Below are 790 nucleotides of genomic sequence, written 5' to 3' on the forward strand. Positions count from 1 at the left end.
TGTCTGTCTGTCTGTCTGTCTGTCTATCTATATATCTATCTATATATATCTATCTATCTCCATCCATCCATCCATTCATCTGTCTGTCTCTGCCTCTTTCATCCATCCATCCATCCATCCATCCACCTGTCTGTCCATCTGTTCATCTATCTGTCCATCTCTCTAACTGTAAGTCTGTCTTTCTGTACACAGTATAAGACCAGTAAGGAGGGCAGCACTATGGGCATCACGGTGTCTCACTCTGCTGTGTTGGCTCACTGTCATGCGCTCACACAGGCCTGCGGATACACAGAGGGTGAGTGTGTGCGACTTACATGCATCACACGCAGGTTCTTCTGAGACTGGCCACTGCAGGTCTAGAGTGTCCTACTTCCACTCTCTAAATAACTGCTCACAAACCCTTAACACTCCTCACACAGCAGCTCCTGCAGTAAATACACTGTTAACCACTTCTTCTGCCTCTGTATACATCTTTAAAACTGGATATGATTGCAAATGTAATTGCTATCAGTGAGATAACTAAGATCTACACAACACAAATTCAAAAGTTTTGATATGATTCATGAATGATTTATGATGTTTTACTTGCTGCTGTCACATACATCACACCATTTATTGTAAATGCTTTTTGCATTATACACCACAAAATGTTTACTGTGATTTTACTCACTTGTATAGGTGAAATTATAACAAATGTTTTGGACTTCAAACGAGATGCTGGTCTGTGGCACGGGGTCCTCACGGTAAGTCATACTGGTAAAAAATGTATAGCCTGAATGCACTGTAAGTC

At 41.4% G+C, this 790-nt stretch overlaps 1 protein-coding gene across 1 annotated transcript in view; it reads left to right on the top strand.

The window, feature by feature from the left end:
• Positions 1–776: 776 nt before the first annotated feature.
• The window catches only part of LOC107575985 (disco-interacting protein 2 homolog A-like), a gene marked incomplete at its 3' end in the record, with an annotated part of 2,684 nt that continues 2,670 nt past the window's right edge, over positions 777–790 (top strand). Inside the window, exon 1 of the mRNA XM_016262276.1 lies at positions 777–783. Coding sequence (XP_016117762.1) covers positions 777–783 — 7 coding nt within the window. The remainder of the gene's footprint in view (positions 784–790) is intronic.

The sequence above is a fragment of the Sinocyclocheilus grahami genome, unplaced genomic scaffold (genome assembly GCF_001515645.1).
Source record: "Sinocyclocheilus grahami isolate Dianchi unplaced genomic scaffold, SAMN03320097.WGS_v1.1 scaffold3081.1, whole genome shotgun sequence".
Lineage (NCBI taxonomy): Eukaryota > Metazoa > Chordata > Actinopteri > Cypriniformes > Cyprinidae > Sinocyclocheilus > Sinocyclocheilus grahami.